At 30.5% G+C, this 24,495-nt stretch overlaps 1 protein-coding gene across 2 annotated transcripts; it reads left to right on the top strand.

The window, feature by feature from the left end:
• Nucleotides 1–17,780: 17,780 nt before the first annotated feature.
• On the top strand, nt 17,781–24,495 carry LOC144556162 (putative transcription factor KAN4). Of its 2 annotated transcripts, none has more exons than XM_078304658.1 (6): nt 17,781–18,690; nt 19,084–19,160; nt 19,534–19,570; nt 19,795–19,963; nt 23,010–23,073; nt 24,038–24,495. In XM_078304658.1, exons 1-6 carry the CDS (start codon nt 18,297–18,299, stop codon nt 24,263–24,265), a joined length of 969 nt encoding a protein of 322 aa, XP_078160784.1. In that variant the 5' UTR covers nt 17,781–18,296; the 3' UTR covers nt 24,266–24,495. The 2 variants fall into 2 exon arrangements, with proteins under 2 accessions (XP_078160784.1, XP_078160785.1); XM_078304659.1 differs by having other exon boundaries at nt 17,786–18,690; nt 19,795–19,957; nt 24,038–24,494.

Genomic DNA, 24,495 nt, shown 5'->3' with positions numbered 1-24,495 from the left:
TCTTTTTTTTTCTATTAACTCAAATATCATGACATAAATTATCTATTTTTTTATATTCAATATAATCTAAACATCATAACATAAACTATCTGTCTTTTTCTTTAAAAAAAAAAAGTAATCTGGGCATTGAAAATATTTGGTCTTTATAAGAAATTTTCAGTTTGGACATTTAAATAAAAACATATGTAGCATAGCGCGCGCTATTTGCGCTCCACGCTTTTGCGGACCGCTATCATCGCCATAGCGGTCATAGTTGAATGAACACACTATTATTCCATAGCTTAACATTTAAGATAATTTTTTTTATAGAGCGTTATTTAGAACATCGATAGATACTAAAATATATTTGTGCAAGTTCAAACTCCAGAGATTTTAAATTTAAACATCAAAATGTTTAAGCACATGATTCTGCAATTATAAACATCTAACTATATAACTTTAAATATTAGGCAATTCAGTTTAAACAATGCGCCTTGAAGTATAAACAAGCGGTAGTTCAAGTTTAAACACCCAATTTTTGTAAACAATTGACTAAAAATACACTTAAGATTCAAAGATTATAAATTATGCCTCATCTTAAAATTTATTACAAAATATGTTTCTCTTCGTATGTTTTTTAAAAATTATAAAAATATATATAATATTTAAAATAATTATAAAATAATGTCTCATCCTATTAAATAGCTAGGCTTTGTCTCTATATGCAGCAAGTTTTATCTCTAATCAAGGACGGATTCAATGTATGTAAAGGAGAGAATCGTCTTTCTGAATTTGAAAAAGTAATTTTTGTTATAAAATAAAGATAAACAAGTATATACAAGAATAAACAAGATAGAGATGACATAAAATATGACAATCTCTTTATTAATATATTTCTCATATATGTACAATACAAGATTACAAAGACTCTATTTATAGGTCACAAATTGTGAATGTAAAACCATCTAAATTAATTACAAGAATAAATGCGAATTATATTCATATATGATCTTCGGGATCATTTCTCTAAAAGACAATCTACATGTCTAACGAATGTGTTAAATCACAGATCTTAACCAAACACATACTTGACTTGCTTTTGTGTATTGCTAAATTTTCTCATAGGTAACAAAATACATGTTTAATTATATGTCAATATCTTCGCGTGGGAGAATAACTATATCTTGCTAATAAATTTACTATAAATGATATATCATGTATTGTATACCCATCAAAATAAGTGCTTATATTGCACTAAGATATGGTACTTCAAGACCAAATAGTTCTTCATCAATTTCTCGAGGTCTAAATGATCTTTATTCGCATCTAATGATCTTACAACCATCGGAGTGCTTAATGAATGTTAGTTATCCATATAAAATTATTTCAGCACTCTTGCAATATAATTTTCTTGATACATAAAAATATCATTTTTAAATGTTCAATTTGTAATAAAATGCAAAATTTTGTTATTCCAAGATCTTTCATCTCAAATTCTTCTTTTAAATAATTTATTCTTTTGGAAGCTCTTCAGGAGTTCCAATGATACTTAGATCGTCAACATAAACTACAATTATAACAAAATCATTTCTATATTTTTTCATGAAAATATATAGACATGTCGTATCATTCTTATATCCATGTTTCAATAAATATTCACTTAAACGATTACACATCTCTAGAGATGAATTCAAATCGCGAAACAATCTCAACCGATGAATTCGAATCAGATGATCTCAATCCAAAACACAAAGATTGAGTTACTTAAGAAAATTGAACGATGATTTGTGTCATTTAGTTTTCATCACACTTCCACCCAATCAATGATTGAGAAACATCATTTTTCAAAAGAGCCTTATCTTCTTGATTGTTGATGAAAATATATTCTTAATTGTTTATTTGTGTAACCTAAAGGATAACATTCCGTGGTTCAACAAAAGTAGTGCGGTCATGTCACTCCAAGTGGCACTCAGGTAACTGTAGATTGTCTTTTTATTTATTTTATTCAATATTTTATTTTTATAGAAACAAATAATGATCATCTTGACTTCAAATATAATAAGATAGTTAGAAATTTATACTTGGTTATCTTACACAAATATTTAACTGTCGAAGACTTAAATATTTACATTTGTATAATCAGATTTTCATACTTCAATGTTTCGGTGTTTAAACTTAAATTCACGGGTCTTTAAACTAACACAGTCATTTATCTTTTTTTTTTATAATTAAAAAAAAACATATAATAAAAGTAAATTTTTTAATTTGTATCAAATATTTCATGTTGCCAGCGTTTCAAAATAAGATTTATGCGATTTTAGAACATCTCCATTCATGAAATTGACATGCAATTGCAAACAACTGTGAAAGTGTAAAATGAAATTAACTTCAAACTTACTTTCACAAAATCTACATTCAGACAATTGATTAACAATTACTTTTAATATTACGGCAACGAGTTTGATTGACTGTGAGAGAGTGAAAGTGAAGATGAAAATTTTCAAAATTTATAATTGCATTGCATTCATCATAAAAGTGAAATTGAAAACGCTAATAGAGATTTAGAAAATACCAAATATAATTTTACAATTCAATTTACAAGATTATGGAGATTCTTATGCGTATGCAGCCTTAATTGATCTATATATTACATTGAAAATAATACGTGTTGTATAATATCCTTCGATCCTTATATATACATTTATTTCTCTTTTCTCATCTCGCCCGTCCATCTCTTCATTTCTATATCGTGTCCTATTCTCAACTCTTCAAACTTCATAGTTCATTCAAAATCAGCACAGAAAAAGAGAGAGAGTAAGGATAAGAAAAGGAACGACACAATGACATAGTCGACGTCACACAACAATGGATCATCACTAGCAAAATTGGAAAAAAAAAAAGAAGAAAAAAAAGCACCATTTAAAATTGGGAAAGTCCAGAAAACCTTCATTGAGAATATCAGAAAATATTTTGGCACCATAATTAAGTTATCTATTCTGAAGAAAAAAATTTGGCTCAAAAAAAGAGAATATCAGAAAATATTTTGGCACCATAAGTTATCTATTCTGAAGAATGCTTCTGATAAATACTTTTTAGAATGTTAATTTAAGGAGATTTGTTTTTTGTTTGTATGTTAGATACAGGTGGTTAGTGTAATTTTTTTGCATCTGTTTTTTTTTTCCTTTCCATCTCTTGAAAAGCTTTTGATTATTGTGTTAATATAAACGATTATGAACTTGAATGTAAAAATTAACTGTAATAATAAAAAAACATGAAACTAGGTTCACTGATGGACGCTTGCATGCCTTTGAAATGCTTTTACCTTTTGCTGAATGAAACATTTACCGAACAACTAATTATAAATCAGAATCGGAAGATGTCGTTTAATAGCCTTTGATTTTCATCAAGATCTGCACAAATAAATTTAAGATTTTTAATGATCAAGTTCTCATGAACTTGATGCTGATTGAATCGCCTTGATAGAGTATCAGACCGAGTTTGATCCAATGCGCATTGGATCGCCCCAACTTCATTATACAAATGGTTCTTAAATAATAAAATCGAAAAGAAAACGAAAGAAAAAAGGAAAAAAAGATATCAAAAAAGAGCAAGTCCCACACTGGGTGGATTGGACAGTGGAATGGACCAGATAGTATCGACCGGTTAAAATGGTTCTCCTTCTCCATATACCATATTAATTATAGCGCTGTTGAAAACTTGAAATCTCACTTCACTGTCAAAATAAGAAAAATCTTTTCATTGATCACATGCCAAGCACGTGGAGAGCTTACTTGTGCAGCTTGTGCTTGTATGTAGTATGGATCGATCAATCTCTCCCGATTCAACCGCTGCGCCACCATGTGATCATGACCCGTTTGATAATATCATCATGATGAGGTTGCTAGTCAAGTATGGCATTCTTGCATTTGGGCTGTGTAACACTGGATACTATCTAATAAATTAGACTATGGAATGTATGAACTCAAGTTAATGATTTTAATGGAATCACTTTGAAACCACTTTTCTAAGAAAAAAATATACGCCAAACCTAAATTATAGACGTAAATAATGTATAAATAAAATTGATTATTTCAGTTCACACTACTACAAAAATGCTAAGCATACATTGCACATTATACAAGTTTTTTCAAAATTTCATGTTTGCACAGTATGAATTGCAAAAAAACAAAGGGAACAGCCAAAACTTGAGTTGAAGTTTTTTATTATGTTTTTTCATTTATGATTATTGATTTTGTATTCCTTAATCATATTTTTTCTTAGGCATTGTTTATGGAAATGTATAGTCTCCTTCTAGATTTTAGTCTCCTTCTAGATTTTTTTAGGGTAAATTTCGCTGGAGGTCACTAAACTTTGTTATTTGTCACGAATTGGTCACTCAACTTTGATTTGTCCCTTTTGAGTCACTCAACTTTGTTATTTGTCCCAATCAAGTCACTCAACGTTTTCCATCCAAATTTTTAACGGAATATTCCTATTCCGTCCAAAAAATTAACGGAATATACCCATTCCATCCAAAATTTTAACGGAATTAGCATATTCCATCCAAAAAACTAACGGAATTAGCATATTCCGTTAAAAATTTGGATGGAAAACGTTGAGTGACTTGATTGGAACAAATAACAAAGTTGAGTGACTCAAAAGGGACAAATCAAAGTTGAGTGACCAATTCGTGACAAATAACAAAGTTTAGTGACCTCCAGCGAAATTTACCCATTTTTTTAGTTAGAAGATCAAAAGATTATTCATGTAACTAATAATATATGATGTAATTGTAAATGTTATTTATATTTGGTAAATGTAGTGTTTTTTGTTATGTATTGTGTTTAAATTCATAATTTTTTGAAATAGTTTAGTATTTTTGGTATTCAGATCTAGGATTTAATTTGAATTCAGATTTAGGGTTTCTTTAGATGTTTTAAAGGTATGAATAATTCACGGTTTTTAATAAAAAGTCGTGTAGGATAAGGGTTTTCATACACGGTTTTACTTTAAAAAAAAAAGTAAAACCGTGTATGATATGTTTTTGGCAAAAAATATGATTGTTAAACGGTTTTTTTTATTATTAAAAATCTTGTAGATAAGAGTTTTCATACACTTTTTTACTTTAAGAATCATGTATGGTGTGTTTTGGTGGAAAAAAAAATCGAAGATTTAAAAAAAAAAAAAATGCACGGTTCTATTATACACAATTTCAACGGACACGGTTGCAAAACGTATATAAGCTCATTTTTCAACCGTGTATGAAAGTATTTTATGTAGCAGTGTCATGATGATTTGACTGGGAGAGTTTTGCACTGTAAATTAGTGGTATGTATGTTATTAAAAAAAAAACTACCCTTATGATCAAGTTGTGTTTAGAACTACGAGCTATCAATTAATTAGTAAGTTAACTCAATATCATCATCTAACAAATTAATATCAATCTAACGCTATCACATTAAAATAATTAAAAAATTACCCTGGTCTCTCTTCTCTCAAAAAATTTAATCCTGATCTCATACTTATACCTTCACACAGTAAGAAACAGTTTCTTATGTCATGAAACAGCCGCGCTATATAATTTACCTATGTAATGTCAAACAATGCAAGAATCAATGCACGTAGGATGCATAGTTACGTATTGTACAAAAAACACCTAACCCCACTAAAACACAATTAAAATAGTGCAAAGAGAATAAAATCAGCGAGGCAAAGACAAAAGGTGATTCCACCTCCAAAGAACTCCCCGCATCAGGCGCTGACCGCAGCTTCGAATTCCATTAACTATGAAGATGTTAATTAATTAATTATTAAGTCTATTCAATTGTTAACTTGTATGTGTATTCTCTCCCTCTTACCCGCGGCACACTCCCCTAAATGTTCTTCACTTTTGGCCTTACTAGCGCAACATGTCCACCATTAATTTATATTTTTAATGTGTGCAACACGCATAGATGCACCCAAAAATAGTTCGATTTCCATGTCATGCATACTTAATTTTGGTACTAATCATAAACAACTAGAGTAATTTGTTAGAGACAAAAAAAGCTAATAGTGATAGACAGGCGGATCTTAATTAGGGCCTGTCCTGAAGATTTTGAAGTCCGGAGCAAGAGAAAATTTTGGGCCCTTCATATATATAAATTATTTTCTTATGAGACAACATAATACATTTCCATAAGTACTTCAACATCATATGTCTATTAAGTTAATTTTACAATTTCAAAGTCCGAACAGTCGATCCGAACCATTCAATATGATATCCATATTAAAACATGCCTGGAGACCAAATTTTACATTTTGTTAGAACTTTTTTTTTACTATTTTTTAAGATAGATAGAAAATCTATTGATTCGGAAGATTTTGAACCATAAAAACAATGATTTTTTACCTACCATAAAAAATAGTAAAAAAATTCAAAAAAAAAAAATTTCATCTCCAAGTACGTTTTAATATGAATATCATGTTTCCATCAAACGATTAAAATATATGAATTATCAAATGAAAATGAAAATATGAACAAAAAAATGAAAATCTATTACAACCGAATTACTTGTTCTTGTTCTTTCATCCAGTCTCTTCCTGTTCTTCCGCTAATTCCTCATCAGGTGCATACACTCATCATGTGCATAAGTGTCGACATGGTTCCAACATTAATCAGGTGTCTAGTGAATTAAAGAAAACAGTAAATTGCAAAAATTGCTTCCTAGCAGGTACAACAATTGTCAAATCTGCAACTTTACATTATTCTATGCAAAGCAGGTTTGACAGCAGATCCAGAAATTGTCACACAAATTGTTTCCCAGAAAAAAAAAATTGGTGCAATTTTTTACAAAGCAGGTACAATAATTTATACCTTTATTGAAATGATAAACTTTGACATCATTCTATAATTTTATTAATGCTAAACTTTATTTTTTAAAAATTTATCTAAAACTTAGATTGTCAAGCATCTTTGATGAAAAAAACTTATTAAATTTACTACTGTCAAGTATCAAAATACCGTTATTGCATTTCTTGGTGATCATTCTAATTTTGTTGTCTTTCTTATCTTCTTTCCCTGCTAATTTGTGCTTCTAAAATTTTCAATTGATTTCCATTGTGATATATATATAAACAAAATTGATGATATTTCTATATTTCTCATGGCAATAGCTATAGAAACATAGAAGAGAAATAAGGAAACATAATTATATTGCTAAATTAGAAAGGAAGAAATAAGGAATAAATGAAATAAAGAAATATATTATATCGCTAAATTTCAGAATTTTTTTAATTTTAATTGTAATGCATTTAATCAAAAGAAGATAGCTTGTGTAATTGGAGGGTGAGATTAAATCCGAAATTTCAACTTTCAATCATAGTTATTGACGGATCAGACATCCAACATACTTAATAATAGAATGGAAATACTCAAATTACCTTCATTCTTAATTTAAATCTTTTTTTAATTCTATTGTGCTTAGACTCATTAATGTTTGCACACTGAATTCGAAAGAAAATTATCAAATTTTATTTATATGCCATATATATTTGTTGTCAATTTTGTATTTTAATTACATGTTACAAAACACCAACTTAGACGCTGAAATATTTTTAAGTTGAATGACATCATATTAAAATCATATAATCATCTGTGTATCCCATATTAACTTTATAATTGAAGAACGCTAAATTAAAACCAACAAAAGTTACACATTAAAGCCTAAGTTGCAAAAAGCATTATCAAAATTGACGAACCAAAAGATTAAACTAAGTCATGGTTAATGTTAAGTTAAAATTGACTTTATAAATTTGAATATTTACCTTACTTGTAATTTATGTTAAGATTAATTTTCAAATTGCTTGTTTTTTTTTGTTTCATTTCATAACAAATACTAAATACATATACATTAGATATAACTTTAATCCATTTAGTTTAACTGGTAAAAAATTTCAGACTTTCACGACAAAATAAGGAATTAATGAAATAAGGAAACATAATTATATCGCTAAATTGGAGAGGGAGAAATAAGGAATGAATGAAATAAGGAAATAAATTATATCGCTAAATTTCAAATTTTATTTAATTTTAATTGTAATACATCGTGTGACGGTATGTGTGGTGAGTATGTTTTTAGTTAAATTTGGACTTTTACACATTATTCAAATGCATTTAATCAAAAGAAGACATATTAAGTAATTGGAGGGGTGAGATTAAATCTGAAATTTCAACTTTCAATCGTAGCCGTTGGCAGATCGGACACCCAACGTGCTTAATAATAGAATGAAGATAAAAAAATTAAACCCTTTATATATACAAAATTTGGACTCTAATATTTTATTTATTTTTAATGTATACAATTTTTTAATACATACACAACTTATTTTATTTTTTGAGGCCCTTTGAATTTTGAAACCTGGGGCGGTTGCCCTGGCTGCATAACACTAGGGCCGATCATGATCTTAATGTAACTCAAATAGTGCTTAGCAATTACAGTAGTTTAAATATTTTTAATTATATATATTGAAAATCTATTTTCCTTTAAATTTTTATATAGTTCATCTATTCTCTTGAGATATATATCAAATATGTACTTATAGTCTAGTGGATAGAATTTTACATTCTGTTTGTAGAAATTTGAATTTCTTCTATCCCACATCAAAGATTTTGTATTTTATGTTTCGGTACTTCTAATTTAAATTTTTTAGTTCTGTCCCTCTCTAATGATAGATATGTTGGATTTAGTGAATAAATGTTCCGTTTGCCTTGCATGTCTTATAAGCATGCCTCACTGCTTGATTGATTACACAATTAGTGACTAATATTTTGCCCATGCTTTGTTAGGGGTTCAAAATTCAAACATAAAATACAAAAATTAAAAGAAAATCAAACCAAATATTTTCATCTTTAACAATATTTGTCTTTTTATAATTTCTATTAATTCAACAATAAAATAAACTATTTTGTCTTTGCCTATCCATTAAATAGAAAGGTAAACAAATTTATTTAGAAAGCATGTTAATTACTTCTTATTTTTTTGTAATCATACCATAAAAAGAAAGAAAGAAATGTAATCAATTAATTGCTTTTATGGTAAAATTCATATAAAGAAATTGTAAGAATAGAATTAGTGTACGTAGCAATTGTTCAGAGAACTAAATGCTGACTTCAACACAATGAATGCCAATCCATTACCACATAAAATTACAATTGCATAATTTTTTTTATCTTAACCGTTTATAATCCAGCAAATTAAATCACAGCCGTTAACGGATCAGAACATCTACATTAGATTTTTTTTTTCCATTTTTTTTAGTGTTTTAAGGTCACCTGGTGATTATATATATCAACCGACAGTAAATTAAAGTATTGTAATTAAAAAAATTATAAAATTTTGATTGATGCAATATTTAGAAGAAAAGAAAAGAAAAAAAAAACAAATACTCAAAACAAAGTCACAAATCAAAAGGTTCAACGTCTGAGAAGATTTGTGTAATTTTTTCCACCATAAAATCCTAAATCTGAACACCTATAGTGGATCCTATAGCTTTTATCATGTGGTTTTTGCAATATTAATTTGTCAACCTTAGCATGCCTCTAAAACAATAATATTATTGTATCTCATAAATATCAGAAGATTTAATTGAACATTCTGAGATCTCCGTAAAGATTGAGCAAGGAAGCAACACCAAAAAAGGTGACCCACTGTTTCCTCTTGATTTGATAAACGTAGCATGCAATGCAAATTGAGAATCTAATAGGGCTGGCAAAAAAGCTCGTGGCTCGTGGCCCGCTTGGTATTCGCCCGTGACTCGATCGGTAACAGCTCGTTCGTTAGTGGATCGAGTTAAAATTAGCTCGCTCATTACATACTCGAGTCAGAATTAATGAGTTTGAGTTTGGCCTGACTCGGCATGAGCCAGCTCGGTCGTTAATGAGCTATTTAATATGCATAGTTTAATAGTTTAATCGGATCCATTCACTTCAGATTAGGGATATTATGATTTATGGATGTTATAGTCAGTGTTATGGCAATTGCACTTTGGACTGTGTTTAAGTTGATTGGTAATTTTATATGGAATATGTGTGAATTAATTATAAACAATTAAGTTAATTTGTATGAATTTGTTTGATTTGGTATGCATGAATTTATTCTGTGAATATATTTGTATGAATTTAGGATTTTGATATATTTGTATGTATAAATTTAGTTGTAAACTTAATTTATAGTAGTTGATTTGCTTAATTATAATTGAATTAAGAGCATTCCTCAGTAATTAGTCATATAAATATTATTTTGTTTTAGCCATAATTGATAAGATGTGTTGTGAAAATTTAAGATATAGTAGGAAATAAAATATACAAATTTATAAATCTGCCAAGCTAATAACGAGCTAGCTCGGCTCGCTCGGACAAGCCACGAGTCGGTCTTGAGCAATAGTTTTAGCTCGGGACCTAAAATCTAAACTCGCTCGCTCAGCTTGATACATTAACAAGCCGAGTACGAGTGTGGCCTAGCTCGCTCTTTAACAGCTCGTTGCCACCCCTAATCTAACCTCTCTTAATTAAATTTTCTAAGAAGACCGATAAAAGAGAATGGGATCGAGCCATGCAAATACTTTGACCTTAAACTTATGAAGTGGGATTTTTTAAATAAAAGGAGGTATCAGCATCTCCGACCCTTGCCTGATGATTTTCTTCGAGTCTATAATAGGCTCTATCGCGAGCGGACAATAATTCTACACAGTGAGCGTTACTCTAGAAGGCTAATGCAGCTAATAGTGCCAGAGCTCCTAGAGCTTTACGATTCGAAAAGTAAAGATCCAATTAGAGTTTTTATAGATTGCTCTATGTTAAAGGCACCTGAATCTTTAGCTTGTAAGGAGTCTTAATATAATTCTATAACCAAATAGGGAAATTAAATTATGTCTAGTATCACTCTTGCTCGAAAAGTTTCCATTTGCATTCTATTTCCAAAAAATAAATAAAAATTCAATTGTTAAATGGAAGAGATGGTGAATAAAGACCAGAGTACCAAGACATCCACAAGAAATTAGAGAGAGTGAAATTATTATCATTCCATTTTAATTAGTATATCTGTACACCCATAAAAAATGTGGATAGTGAATGACCAAATATAACTAAGTTGCATTGTTGGTAACCAAGCCAATTTGAGGAGTAAAGCTTGATTAATTGTTCATTGTTAAATCTAAAATATCTAGTCCTTAGATTTTTTATTTTTAGGCATACAACAATTTAACCAGTTGACAAGGGAAGTTTCTTTTGGTCCAAGACTCCAAGTGCTTTATAAGGCTTGCCGACATTTTTTTTTTTAATATATTTTAATAAAAATAACTAAACTTTAAAAAAAAAATTAAAAATATCCAAGTAGCAGGAAAATCCTGCGACTTGAGATTTTTTTTGTTACACTATAGAAACCTAGTTACACTATATCTCTTTGAATTTTGAAAAAAAAAAATAATTATAGTGTAAAGGACATATATTGAACAATCAGAGATAATTTTAAGGTTCTTTGAATAATCCATTAAAAAAAAAGTAAACACACACAATAAATAGTAAATGCATTTTAAAATAATTATATGGGTAATTTTTGAAGCATCGATGTGTTATCGGTGATTTTGCAATAATAAAGTTATGGCTGTTTAGAGAGCATGAGTGCGTCATCGATATTTTGGCAATGAAACATTGATGCACATTTTTGCCATCGTTAAGCTGGGCATAAAGCATCAGTGCGTTATTGGTGTTTTTGCACAGAAGTATTGTTTTTTTAAAAAAAACTTAAACAACCATAACTTTGGCTAGGAAAGTCGGATTTACTCATATGACCACAATTCGGAAAGGGGGAGGGACGAGACGGATCTAGATTTTGCCACAAGAGAACCTCCGGGCATCTAAAGCATCAGAATTGCAAAAAAAAAACGTCGTTTAGTGCCTCAAAAATTCAGTTTAAGTTTTCTATCAACGGTAGACATACAACGATCATTATTTTGTTTAGTCAAAAGCCTAAGAGATTATTCAAGAATTATCCATATAATTATTTTAAAATGCATTTACTATTTATTGTATGTGTTTGCTTTTTTTTAATGGATTACGGTTTCATTTATTATTCAAAGATCATTAAAATTATCTATGATTGTTCAATATATGTCATTTACACGATAATAATTTTTTTTTCAAAATTCAAAGAGATATAGTGCAACGGGATTTTTATAGTGCAAAAAAAAAATTAAATCCCAAGTTGCAATAAAAAAAAATCTCAAGTCGCAGGATTTACTTGCAACTTGGTATATTTTTTTAAAGTTTAGTTATTTTTATTAAAATATATTAGAAAAAGAATAAAAATAAAAAGGGGAATTTCATATATATACTCAAAAGTTTCAATATTACATATTTATCGCTCCAAAATCAGTAAATACATATTTATCCTTGAAAATTGGACAAACTCGCATATTTGCCCAATCTAACTCTATAACATATCAAATATCTCCAAAAATAATTAAATAATATTTTTTAAAACTTTGAAATTTATTTTACAATATTAATTAACAATATGTTGACCATTATGCCCTTCGACCTCTTTAATCTGCCTGAGCTCTCTTCTCGGTAAGGCATCAAACCTTCCCCGCCTCTCTCTTCAAATGCGCAAAATCACAAATTTCTTCCCTCCTTCCCTAGTCGCCTCCCCTCTCGTAGATTTCTGCCGCCCCTTGCTTCTTTAATTTTCCATTTACGTATGGAGAGAGAGGCTGAAAATTTGGCGCATTACAGAGAAGAAAACTTCGGCGGACTAAAGAGACAAAAACGAAGAGCATAATAGTCAACATATTATTAATTAATACTGTAAAACAATTTTTCTAAGTTTAAAAAAATATTATTTAATTATTTTTGGAGATATTTGATATGTTATAGAGTTAGATTAGACAAATATGTTAGTTTGTATGATTTTTAAGAATAAATATGTAATTATTGATTTTGGAGGGATAAATATGTAATATTGAAACTTTTGAGGGATATACATGAAATTGCCCCCAAATAAAAATGTCGGTGAGGCTTGCAGCCTTGCATGTAATAAAGTGGTAAAACATTTAGGTTAGATTTGACAAGTGTGAACCGTCATTCTAGTGATTGAAAGGTGTACTTTTCATTCTACAATTTTTTTTATGAAATTCATTATCAACGATTAGAAATGCATTTTTTCTTAGCTTTCTCACGCAATTAATCAAGTGAACATGGATAACCTACTGGGAAGCTTTAAGCCTCCTTCAAATTAGGATCTCGCAATACAGGAATAAGGGTACAAGTTGGAGAAGTAGCTAGCTACACAAACAATTGATGAATTTGACATAAGAATAAAGTCTAACATTATTCTAAGCAGAAGAAAACGTGGAGAGAATATGCCGAGTTCTCTCTGCTACAAATCTACAGATCTAGTCGTAGACATGTGGAATAAAAGAATGAAGAGGTTTTGTCACGGGAGACGTGCACGTGGAATGAGCGACGATCGCTGGATGACTGCCACGTGTCTCGAAGGGCTCGAGAATTATAGTAAACACCGAGAGCGAATATAGGAGGGGATGCGACCGTGCGAATGCACCCGAGCGAGAGATGACAAACGGTCGCCGTTGGATGATCTATGTGGGGCCTGATGGGCCCCTTAACAAACCTCTTGATATGGAAATGCTAACTATTTCCGCCTTGGTGTACACGTAAGTGTAACTTAATTATCCAACCCCTGCAATCTTTGAATGGAGATCGATATCGTTAGTTAGACATAATTTCTTTTCTCAAAAGCTCTTTACTTAAATAGAAAATTCTTAAATTACAAAATGATAATTCTCAATTAAATTTATCAACATTTTACTAACCTGTACGTTAATCTCTTTTTTAGTGCGTTGCGTAACTAAATTCTCAAGAGTGCGTTGCAAAGGTTGGAATTAATTTGTAAGCCTCAATTATTTCTCAACAAAAAAAATACGAAAAATATGAGGCTTTACAACTAGGGTTGTCAACACGTGGGTGGTCAAATTTGAAAGTATGGTTACGAATGTTAGTCAAGTCGTAATCACACATAATGTGTTCAAGTATAATTGATCACATTTGTCATATTTGATCACATTTAACTATTTTATTTTCACAATTTAAATTAGTTTATACAATATTCACCATTCGATTAAAATTTAACGATTCTAATTACACGTGACTTGTGTGACCACGTGTTATATTGTGATCAAATCTTTCGCGTGACGTACCGTGTTAAATTTTTAAAAAATACCCATTGCAGGTGACCGACACACCGTGCAGTAACAGAATCGTGCCGTACAATGACGTATCTGATCACACCGTGATCTCTATTTACAACTTCCGGTTCTGGAGCCCACTAGCAGTAGCAGCACTACCATCATTAATTGACGGAGAGCAGTGGTAAATTAGACTAGCTAGCTGGTAGTATATATATGTGTACGGTGTACCGTGTATGTACTAATGTACGTTGAATTAGCTAGGCGGGACAGAGAGAGGGAGAGGTGGGGTCCATTAATTTCACATAATCACATGGTTCCCAGCTCCGATGTCGCCGGACATACCGGCCGCCTGTCAGAGAGTGGGGGTGGGTGGTGTGAGCTGTGATCTGTTTCCTCTCTCAATCTCTTTTAATTTACTTGTCTAGCTCTCGGCTCTCGCACGTTGAGAGGTAGGGAGGATCGCACGTGTGCTTCTTTCTTACAAGTAAGGATTAGGAGTATAATTTATTTCTGTAGGTAGTATTTCCAACTCCACATTACCTGCGAAATTTTGACTTTTGACTATTGACCTTTCAAAGGGAGACAAAAGAAAAGGAAAATTAAATTTCGAGAATCAAATTATTGGCGAACTTGGCGGACCTTTTTTTTTTTTAATTTATGTTTTCGCAAGGAATTAATGAGACGTTACTATTTGATGAGTGTTCAGTGTTTTTTATTTTTTTTTACTTTATCCCCTACAGTAATTATTAGTTAACAAAATTATCTCTTCTTAGAATTAATTTTAATTTAAGGTTAATTAAGTTAATATTCTCTACATGAAAAGTCACGTGTTCAATTAAAAATTTGGTTGAAGAATTTTTTTATAAAAATTAAAAAATTAAAAGCTTGATCTCGTCTTTTTTTTTAAAAGATAAAAATAAAAAGTGTTTGAATGCTTGATAGTTTTGAATAAATACTCGGAGGAAATGTACAACTATTCTGTTCTAAAATGCTAATCAGAGAAAGAAATATTTTTTTTGGCCTACTAGAGAAAATGCAACTATGTTTCAATAATTTAATTTTTTAAAAATTACAACAATGCTTCAATAATTAGTACTGCATTTACTTTATTGTCCCGGACACAGAGATATATATATAGACACAGTTCGAAGCATTGGTCCCCAAAGGCTCTATTTTTTTTAAAAATATATATACGTGTTTATCTGACTCAATTTCATCAACAACTTTTTTATGACAGGCCTTTTTCATACATCTTAAATTATTTGAACCTTTATGCATTTTTATAGGAACTTTTCATTGGACCACATATTAGTTCTGTTTGGAATTGAATCGGTAACCAAGTAGTTATTTCTGGAACATATACATATACATACATACATATATACATATAGAGAATGACTAAATTCAAAATGTTTTTTCTCTAGCTTTTGAAACAAACGACTCAGTTTTTTTTATTTTTAAAGTCCAAATAGTCGATTCAAACCGTTAGATGATCAATCTATATTAAAATGTGCTTGGAGACCAAATTTTATATTTTTTGAATTTTTTTTTTACTATTTATTAAGATGATTTGAAAATTATTGTTTTTCAATGGTGCAGAATTTTAATAAAAATAACGATTTTCAAACCATCTTAATAAATAGTAAAAAAAAATTTCAGAAAATGTAAAATTTGGTCTCCAAGCACATTTTAATATAGATTGAACATCTAACTGTTTGAATCGACTATTTATTAGACCTTGAAAATCGAAAAATTGAGTCGTTTGTTCTGAAAACTAGAAAAAAAAATGTTTTGAAATTAGTCATTCTCTCTCTATATATATATAGGAAAATGCTAATATGCTATTAATCGTTGAGCATATAATTATATATATATTCTTCTATCAAATCCTGCTAGTGTAACATATGTGGTATTCTACTATTCTAGTCTAAATAATAATACAAACTTCAAATTATAAAATCATGTCTCTAATCTGGTTGGTATATAGTAAATAATTTTGATATAATATATTAAGCCACTTACGAATTAATACATTTTAAGTCACCTAGCTTGTAAGTAATTATTTTGTTAAGGTTGCACAAGATAACAAGTATATATGTGACTATCATAATCGATCATATCCGTTTTAACACTGTGGATATTTTAGCAACGTACATAAGTGCTCACGATAATAATTCCGTCGGATCGGAATAACTATTGCGCGCTTCGGGGATAACTATCTGTGTAGATTATCCAACGGCATTAATCATTTTTTGTCTACGGTTTTAAAACAGATTCTAATAATGTAGTGAAGTATATTAATTGAATTTTGCGTTATTTGTGCTGTAGTAAATGATAAGTGCATCATTATTTTGTGACCTCATCCATAATAATTCCAGAACGGCACAGATAATTAATTAACATATTGTTTTGTCGTGTTGTATGGAAGATCTTAGATATATACAAACTTTTACCTGTTAATTGATGTTGATAGTTTTTATTTCAATTTGTACTCAAAAATAAAAAATCGAAAAGTTTTTTTTTTAAATATTTAAAATGAGTGAGGCTAAGGTACTATGCAGAGCGCAGATTGGTCCATACTACGAATTAATATTTTTATTTTGAAAATCTCGATTTGAATCATTCAGCATGGGCCCCATATGAATATGTACATGTAAACTAAATTTTACATTATTTTATAATTTTTTGCTATATTTTAGAACTTTCATACTGAAGATTTGAGTTCATAGCGCAGGCTAATTAATATGCATTGTGCATATATAGTACCATAGCCTCACTAATTTAAAATTGAGTTCTTTAATCCTATTTTTATCATAACATAAAAATAATTGGTTTCAAAACATTTGTTTTTAAAGCCGTAGGCAAAAACTAGCTCATTATTAAAAAAAAAAATTCTTAAAAGCTTCGATCGGTTGTACTATGCAAGTTAAAAATGCCACATTAATAACAAAATCCGTTAATCTCGATTATTTAAACAATTAAGCTAATTTGTATGGTACTTTTCTTTGTTTTAATATGAATTCTAAAATAAAATTGACCTTATATATATTTGTTTACAAAATTACTCCTTGTGAGTTGTGACCTTTACAATTCCAAAAAAAATAAATGAAAGTTAAAATTCATAGATTTGTACGTATCCTTAATTACTCAATTGAATATATATATATATATATATATATATATCAGTCATCACCTCTGCATTTTTGGATTTTTTTTTTTTTTTTTTTGTAGAAAGCATGTGAAATGAAGAAGATTATTAATTTATTATAGAATGAATCATTTTCAATTTACTGGATGGACTAGATATGAAAATTGGATTGTTGGTGCCTTCCTGGAAAGTACGCCTCCAATAAATATGAAGCAATTTTGACAAATCTATGTAGGTAAATTATACTATTCATGACTCAAAAATCCAAAAAACTGGTGTACAAAATTTGCAGCCTTGAAGTTGCTATCTGCTGATGTCAAATGAAACACTTCTGGTTCTGGTTGCTCTAGGTATTCTAAATCTCTTATTCCAACCCTTCTCTCTCTCTCTCTCTCTCTCCGAGCATTTATGACCTGAACCATAATTCCCTTCGGTTTCATGGAAAAGGAAATATTGACTCACATTCTCTCAAGCCATTATACCTTTGATTACTCAAATGACCACTATGTCTCTCTCTCTCTCTCTAGTCCCCTTCATCCCTGTCTCAATCCTTCTTTAATTCTCTCTCTTTGTTATTCCCTGTCCTTCAAGCAATTTCTTCCATACAATATCAATATAAGGAAATTATTTCTCTCTCTAGCCCATCTCACATTTCTCTCTCCCTAGCCTTTCTCTTACTCTATAACTCAAACCCACAATAGAAGAAATCATAAGCCACTCATGACCTAATCACAATCCCCGCCTTCTAACCTACAGCTCCATTGCTCTCTCTCTCTCCTTTCCTTTTCACTTCGCCATTACACTGTCCCCTCCGCAGTCACCAAACCCTTTAATTCTCCACTCCTCACCAATAACTGCTCCATCATCATCATCCATCCTTTCTAATATCTCACATATCAAAAGTAGACACAAATTAAACCCTAACATGGAGACCATGCCAGATCTCTCACTACACATCTGCCCACCAATTTCTTTCAGTCAAAATTCAGAGTCCAGTAGTAGTGGCAGTGATTTGAGCCATGAACTAGGGGTTTTACCTGTGGGCCGGGACTATCATGAACCGAACATACCAGCCAGTGGACTAACGCTGAGTCTAAGTTTGGACTCTTCACCGGTTGTGTCGGATCCGGTGTGTGCGCCGCACAGTGAACAGCATCATAGCCACCAATACTCGCCTCACCTCTATAATTTCAAGAGGAATTCTAGAGCAATGGTTCGGGGGAGCAGCAAAAGAAATGTTAGAGCTCCAAGGATGAGATGGACTACCTCTCTCCATGCGCATTTTGTGCATGCAGTCGAACTACTCGGTGGCCATGAAAGTATGTTTAATTTTTAATATTTTATTCACAATTTTTGTTATTATTTAATAAATTATAATACAATATATTTTTTTGTTTCTCATTGAAGAAATCATTTATGTAAGTGAGTATATATATGTTCTTCCCAAGAAAATTTTCATATGCATTTGTTCTATTATTTCGTGACTTGAAACAATTTCTATGTTTCTTTCCTTCTTTTTTTCTTATAAGTTTAGTAGATGCCTTTTCAATTACTTGGTGTTCATCCCTAGAAAAAAGGAAGCAACTTTTTCATATCTTTAAGGGTTTTTCTTTGGTTTGTTTAATATATGGCCTCATTAAGTTACCTTTCCTGTCTTCTTTTTTATAGCTAAAATTTCCTTATATCTTTCTTGATTTTTTTTTGCTGAGCAGGAGCAACCCCAAAATCAGTGTTGGAGTTGATGAATGTAAAGGATCTGACACTGGCGCATGTAAAAAGCCACCTTCAGGTATTACTATATCCGCTACTATTAAATATTTAAATATTTTATATTAAAATATTCTTCATTGCAGAATGCAATAACAGTATTTGCAACTAGGAGCCATTTATGCCTTCGTATATATAAAAAACGAACCATTTATACACTTTTGAGTAATATATTGAGACAAAAAAGTGAAAAACTTCGCACATATCATTTTATATTCTCTTATTGACTAAATCGAACCTCGCATAAGTAGGAAGTTGTGCCTGCCTACTAATTAATTCCATTGAACCTCGCATAATTGAAATGTTAATTAGTTCAGTATTTGCACTATACCTGTTTATTTATTCTTTTTCTTTTTGTCCATTTGATCTTAACTTCTTATATTTGTCGGGTGCAGATGTATAGAACAGTGAAGAGCACTGACAGGTGTGGAGGTACATCTCTCTCTTTCCTTGCTCCCTTCCCTCCCTCTTATTCTCTGGAACTTCCATGCCTCTTTGGTGTTAAACTTTTTATCTAGATAAATGCCATATCTGAAACTGGTACGGTAGTATCTGTTGAGACGAGTGTGGTGCCATGCTCCAGTACTGGAAGTATTACCTAAGCGTTATTTAAAGACGCAACAACTTATACTTTAATATAATCTGGTATGTTTCAGGACAAGGTCAGAGAGACACGGGCTTGAACAAGCAAATGGAGCCCGGAGAAATAACACCATCTCCTTCTGACAAATCTGGGTCCACCAGCGCTCCTTCCCTCTATAATTCTCTCTCTGCAGCCATTGCACCAACAACTGTTAATCAACCAGACGTGTTACCAAGGTGGGTGTAAGTGTAACTCTACATACTACTACTTGATTCTAATGTAAATAATTTGCAGTAATTGTTCTTCGCGGTTAACTATGCAAAATTAATTACACGGAATATATCATTTAAATTAGCTTACATATATATGAAATAATTATCTTATTTAATTAGCAAGCTTTAAAGAAACGGCGATTAAACCGGCTAATTGCACTTAGCGTTAAGATTATTTAAGAAACAGATTTGATAGATTGTACTGATGATTAAGTATATTAACCACCGTAGAAGCGAATTATTTTAGCACTATAAAAACTGATTTAGCGGATTTTGATAATTTGTGTTTTGAATTATTAAGTACATATTAGTTTGATATTTGTTTTGAGATATTGTAGTTTTAAGTACTAGTGAACTGCATTATATATAGTTGTATAATTTATAATGAGTTTGGCTAATATAACATCAGTGTCATTTTAGCCTATATAACACCAACTCTAAAACCTATCAAATCGACTTTGAACGACTAATCCAAACCGATTTACATTATGAGTGATGTGTTTACATACAATTTTTATATTTTCGAGTTATTTTAGTATCAAATCAAGCGGTAAAAATATTGAAAAATGAATGTATTAAAATTAACTTAAAAACTCACACATTTGACCACCTGACTTAATACTAAATAAATTCGAAAAGTTATAAATTTTGCATGTAAATGCACAACTAATGAAGTAGATCGGTTTGAACGGTTTGAATTCACCATTTGAAGTCGATTTGATAGGTTTTAGAGTTGGTGTTATATGGGTTGAAATGACACTGGTGTTATACTAGCCAAACTCATTTATAATACGATAAATAAAAATATTATTAATTATAATTACATATATATAATAATTTTGACTTTTTAAAGTTCAAAAAGAAATTTTATATAGTGTTCAGTATATTTCACAATTTACTAGTCACTTTATGTTGTTTAATTGTTAAACGGTTAAATTACTATTCAGTTTTAGTACCGTTAAATATTTTTTATAACTTCTTTTTGGCAAAAATATCTAGGCGCACTAATATGATGACATACATGGTCTTTGGTATATATGGTTAAGATTTTGCATGGTGTCTAAGATGAAAGATACATCTTGAGATATATAGAACACATCAAGGAAAAATAAAAATATATACGTCGATCTCCAAATGCTTAGTTTACAACTTGTTACAAGTCTATTAATAGGATATAGATAATGGCAAGGTCGATTTGACCGAGATACTACTCAAATAAGCATTAGTTAGAAATAAGTGCCTAGATAAAAGAGAAGACATGTGTATCAAGTTGACCTTGTAGAGTTTTGAGTCATGTATGTACAGACGTACAGTCCATTAATTAAAGTGGTATACACAAATATCGATGCCTTTTGAAAGGCTAAGGTACGATCGATCTGAAGTGCATTTAATGAGCTTTTGAATATGAATTCTGGCTTTGACTAGATTCTTTTTGTTTTTTTTTTTTTCCTGAATGAACCCCACATTTTGTTACCAACTTACCATCAATCGGATTAAAGATGAAAATGCAAGTACTTAAGTATCATACTAAATAATTGTAATTTCACCGTTATGCCTTCTCTTAGCTCTTTTTTATTTGGCTATTCTGCGCTTAATTGCCTTGTATTTTAGAGCAAAGGAAATATGATATAAATTTTTCTAACTTTACAATATTTAATGAGACCTGCTAACAATTATTTCAGATAAAATTGCTTCCTACTCATCTATTAATGGGGCTTGGATATATAATAGTAATGTAATCTGAACCATATCTATTTAAAAATATATCTTTAATAAACATTTTATACATAATTAACACGGGTTGAGGCGATTAATTATTTGCTTCAGATGACAAACATTATTTTCCGTATTTTATATAGAGGAGGGTTCAAATGCCTCCATGTTTTTGTGCCTCCATCATGCCTCCATCTCCTTCCATTATTTTCAAAGTTCAAACAGTCGATCCGAACCGCTCAACCTAAACTCCATACTAAAATATGTTTGGAGACCAAATTTTATATTTTTAGGAATTTGTTTACTATTTTTTTAGATAGGTAGAAAAATACTGTTTTTAGATGGTTCAGATTTACTGATTTTGTACCTATCTAAAAAAATAGTAAAAAAATTCCTAAAAATATAAAATTTGGTCTCCAAACATATTTTAGTATGGAGGTTAGGTTGAGCGGTTCGGATCGACTGTTTGAACTTTGAAAATAATGGAGGGAGATGGAGGCATGATGGAGGCACAAAAACATGGAGGCATTTGAACCCTCCTCTTTTATATATATACGTTTCTTCACAAAGAACAAAATATAATACTATTTAAAAGATGAATGAGAAACCTGATTTATGCAAGAGGAAGATCAGTGTAATTTTTTTTTTTTTTATAGGTTAGATGGCTTGATTCCGCTAACAATTGCATTAAATAAGAAAAGTATTTACAAAGATAGAATGCTAGATATTGTGGAGTGAACAATTTAAGTACTCAACGAAAGAAAGAAAATACATTATTCTATCGCACACACACACACACATCCTGAAATTAAATCATCAATGTAGTTTGTGAACAAGATAAATAAGCTTAATAAAAAGAAGAACAGAAAAATCAAAGTCATCGCTAGAGTATGTGCGCATCAACAGGAGGTGCACCCACACATGACATATAGCTGACACACACCTAAACATTATCTCTGAATGTTCTCAGATTGCACCATTTCATATGGTATCTAACATAATACAAATAAGAAACAGACAAAACACTCATCACTTCTCATACAACATGCCACTTTCCTGCCAATTGCCCTTTTGCAAAATTATTACAGATCACTGAAAAGCTGTAAATGTTAAGACCTGAATTTCTCAGCAATAAAAAAAAGTCAAACAGCAGGTTTTGTTGTACCGGAAAAGGTTTAATTAGGATGATATCGAGATAAGCTCCATATATTTCTTGGATTTTTTGAATTAATCAATTGGTGTGATTAATTTAGTTGTTATTAATTTTGTAATTCACATTTACATCTGAATATTTTTCCTGCAGGAGTCAATATGTATCCATGGAGGCATCTCACTGGCTATTTATCCGGCAAAATATTGCAACCCAGGTATTGATTTTACAGTACATTTGTAAATTACTATGAAACTACTATATCTGACATAAAGGAATAATAAGTATATTTTGGTTGAAGTATTAATTATTAGTTTAGAGATATAAACTACAGAAGTAAAGAAGTTTGTTCAAATAATTGCTTAAAGTGCTGTTTCCTTGAACAACTTCCTTCAAGGAGAAATGGTACCTGACATTTCAAACAAAGAGATGTGCAAAAGTACCTTCTTTCAACAAAAAGTTAATAGGCACACAGAATAATTTTTCAAAAGTTAAGAGACACAGAGAAGCTTCTTTGCTCAAAAATCCATAAAGCTTTGTCTTATTTTATTGTCTCGTTTTTTGTTTCAAAATCATTAAATCACTCTTCAGCACAGTAAATGTAAATGTAAATGTAAAATGCCTTCACTATCTTGAAAGTTGGAGAGGAAGAAACAATAAGAAAATGTCCCAGTATAGCTTTGATTACCTCAATAAATGCGGATTATTTATTGCTCTGTAAAGTCTTCAATTGATTATATCCCAGCTTTAGTTACTTTTAACTCATTGATCATGCATGTGCATTACATGTGAGCTTCCGTGATATCAGAATTCTCTTAATTGGCCAAAAAACGAGGAAGACAATATCTAAATAAGCTCTATAAATTTACTTCTACAAAGTACATTTTCTATATATCTGTAATAATTGCATCGCTTAATTAATTTCTTAGTATGTATATTCCTTTTACTTACAAAATTGGCCAAGTTTTTACCAGATGAAACCATATATATATGTGCTCTGTTACTCTGTACGTGAAATATGCTAGTAATTAAGTTTTCTACTATCAATTTAAATAACTTATTTTTTTTTAGAAATTATTATGTTTCTGCGAACAATATATAGTTGCAAACAGTATATTCCTTTGTGTTGCTTAATTTCTTTCTAATTTATTTGAATTTATTTTCTCTTATTTCTAATATAGGCATGCCAAGAAGGAATAAATTCAATGGAAGCTCTCAACGCAACCGATGATATCGGATTATCGGAGGGATCAAATCCAAGGACTGGATTACTGTCATCAGGGTGCATTAGCTCTGGAATGAGACATCTTTCAACCGTACCGAGCCTAGAGATATCCCTAGGGAGGCAAGGATGGCAACAGGAACCACACTTAGATTCTCCAAATGAGCTAACCCTTCTAAAGTGCTAGTTAAATAATTGAATAACATGTCAGATCAGATCAACTTCTATATTTCCTTCTATTAACCTTGTCATGTAAAAGTGAAAATTAAAAATTGAAAATGAATTAAGTTAATTAGCTTCTTAATTTATAGTACCAAAGCCTGATAAGGTGTATGGAGTGTGTGGCTTGTTGCAATTAGTACTTTTGATTTAGTCTCAAGAATTATGATTTACATACATCAACCAATTGTTGAGCTT

Source organism: Carex rostrata, chromosome 6 (genome assembly GCF_964058835.1).
Source record: "Carex rostrata chromosome 6, lpCarRost1.2, whole genome shotgun sequence".
Classification (NCBI taxonomy): Eukaryota; Viridiplantae; Streptophyta; class Magnoliopsida; order Poales; family Cyperaceae; genus Carex; species Carex rostrata.
This window is presented reverse-complemented; position numbering and strand designations above follow the sequence as displayed.